This window comes from Penaeus vannamei, chromosome 15 (genome assembly GCF_042767895.1).
Source record: "Penaeus vannamei isolate JL-2024 chromosome 15, ASM4276789v1, whole genome shotgun sequence".
In the NCBI taxonomy this organism is placed as follows: Eukaryota; Metazoa; Arthropoda; class Malacostraca; order Decapoda; family Penaeidae; genus Penaeus; species Penaeus vannamei.
Window position 1 is genome coordinate 16510459 of NC_091563.1, and position 2500 is coordinate 16512958.

The window sequence follows — 2500 nt, forward strand, 5'->3', positions numbered from 1 at the left end:
CCTTCTTCCCTTCTTCCCTTCCTCCCTTCTTCCCCTCTTCCCACTTCCCTCCTTCCCGGCGTAATAAGAGAAGGGGAAAGGGCTCCTTCCCCCCAAATTGGCCCAGTCCACACGCGGCGGAATATATGTTATTGAGTTGTAAAAGTTTAAAATAGTTTCCTGGACGGGGAAGTGGAGGAGGGACTGAGGGAAAGAAATGGAAGGATGTGGAGGAGGGGGGAGGAGGGAGTGGAGGAGGAGGGAGAGGGGGGAGGGGGATTCTGCGCTACTCTCGCATGGCCAAACTGCTGCTGCTCCTACTTGGGTGAGGAGGTGGAGGAAGAGGAGGAGGTGGAGAAGTAGGAGGTAGAGGAGGTGGATGAGGAGGAGGTGGAAGTAGATTATTATTTTGGCGAGGGCGAGGAGGAGAAGGTGGATGAGGTGGAGGAGGAGGAGGTGGAGGTGGATTATTATTTGGGCGAGGGCGAGGAAGAGGAGGTGGAGGAGGGAGGAAGTGGAAGGAGGAGGAAGTGGGAGTAGGAAGGAGGGAGGAGGAAGTGGAGGTGGAAGAGGAGTAGGTGGAGGTGGAGAGACTCTCTTGGAGGCGAGGACGGGGGAGGAGGAGGTTGAGGTGGAGGGTAGAAGCGAGGAGGAAGATGGAAGGGGAGGAGGGAGGAGAGAAAGGAAGTGGATAGGGAGGTGGGAGGAGGCTAAGGTGGGGGTGGATCACCTGGAGGAGGATGAGGAAGGAGAGTGGAGGAGTCGAGGAAATTTGAAGGGAGGAGAGGAGGGAAGAGGAGGTGGAAGGATGGATAACGTAAGGATTCCAGGAAATATGAAGAGGAGAAAATAGGAAGAGAGATGGAAGACGAAGAGGTGGCGTAAGGAGTCGAGAGAAAAACCCCGTAAGGAAGAAGTGGTGGAGGAGGAGAAGGTGAAGGAGGAGGGAGAGGAGGTGGAGGAGGTGGAGGAGGAGCAGGAGGGAGCAGGAGGAGCAGCAGAGGAACAGCAGCAGCAGCAGCAGCAGGAGGAGTGAGGAGAAGAAGGACGAGGAGGACGAGGAGGAGGAGGGAATCTACCCTCCTCTCGCAAGGCTAAGCTGTTGCTCCTTCTATAGCAATGAGGACGCTGCTCGGAGGCTGATCTTTACGTCGGGGCATGAGGGCGGGGGGGGGGGGGGGGGGAGAGGTGGCGCTGGAGGGGGAAAAGGAAGATGTCGCAAGAGGACGTGAAATGAGGGAGTTAAGGACAGAGGAACATACGCACACACAATAATACAAACAAACAGACAGACAAAGACAGACAGACAGATGACTAGATAGACAAAGACAGACAGACAGACAAACCAAAAAGCTCTTGATCCCGCAAACCAAACATCCTACCCAGACCCCCTTCCCCTCCACCCCCACCCTCACCCCCACCCCTACCCTCTCCTCCATCTCGAAAGCCCCCATACAGTGCCAATCGGCGAGACACCGATGCCATAACCTCTAAAAAGCAAGTGGCACCGGAGGCCTAAGTGGTCTGGCGTGGATGGAGGGTGCCTCTTAACCCGTGGTCGTGCCAAAGTGCCAGAGTGCCAAAGTGCCAAAGAACCAAAGTGCCGGAGTGGCAAAGTGCCAGAGTGTCAAAGATCCAAAGTGCCAAATGCCAAAGTGCCAAAGAACCAAAGTGCCAGAGTGGCAAAGTGCAAGAGTGTCAAAGATCCAAAGTGCCAAGTGCCAAAGTGTCAAAGATCCAAAGTGCCAAATGCAAAAGTGCCAAAGAACCAAAGTGCCAGAATGACAAAGTGCAAGAGTGTCAAAGATCCAAAGTACCAAATGCCAAAGTGCCCGAGTGCCAACGAACCAAAGTGCCAGAGTGCCAAAGAACCAAAGTGCCAGAGTGCCAAAGAACCAAAGTGCCAGAGTGGCAAAGTACAAGAGTGTCAAAGAACCAAAGTGCCAGAGTGCCAAAGAACCAAAGTGCCAGAGTGGCAAAGTACAAGAGTGTCAAAGATCCAAAGTGCCAGAGTGCCAAAGTGTCGGGGTATTGCAATGGCCAAGGGAGGGTGTGGAGAGAGCGCTTCCTCTGCGTGTGGCGAGTGCCATGGAAAGCGATGGGAGTGTTGGTTGATTGACATCTATATATACGTATATAAGGAAATGTATATTCATCTCTTTCTTTTTTTCTCTCTTTCTCTTTCTATTTCTATTTCTCTCTCTCTCTCCCTTCCAACTTCATCGTGTCCTCCTCCTCCTCCTTCCCCTCCTCTCCCTTCTGCCTCTTCAACTTCTTCGTGGTTAGGGGAGAGAGAGAGAGAGAGAGAGAGAGAGAGAGAGAGAGAGAGAGAGAGAGAGAGAGAGAGAGAGAGAGAGAGAGAGAGAGAGAGAGAGAGAGAGAGAAAGAGAAAGAGAGAGAGAGAGAGAGAGAGAGAGAAAGAGAGAGAGAGAGAGAGAGAACACCTTAAGGACGCACCGCAAATGGGACTTCGATGTGCAAAAAAAAAAAAAATATAGTATTTGTTTTTTTGCTTTTCTCT

General features: G+C 52.4%; 1 protein-coding gene across 1 annotated transcript; it reads left to right on the forward strand.

The window, feature by feature from the left end:
- Nucleotides 1–275: 275 nt before the first annotated feature.
- Nucleotides 276–2098, forward strand: LOC138864113 (cornifin alpha-like). The gene is made up of 2 exons (XM_070130154.1): nt 276–304; nt 1549–2098. The coding sequence occupies exons 1-2, from the start codon at nt 276–278 to the stop codon at nt 2096–2098; spliced, it is 579 nt and encodes a 192-aa protein (XP_069986255.1).
- The last annotated feature ends 402 nt before the right edge of the window (nt 2099–2500 follow it).

What these genes read in the sequence shown, in the direction of transcription:
- LOC138864113 (XM_070130154.1), top strand. Translation starts at nt 276, where the DNA reads ATGGCCAAACTGCTGCTGCTCCTACTTGG. An exon ending in CTGCTGCTGCTCCTACTTGG is followed by an intron (nt 305 to 1,548) that starts GTGAGGAGGTGG and finishes GTCGTGCCAAAG; the next exon opens with TGCCAGAGTGCCAAAGTGCC.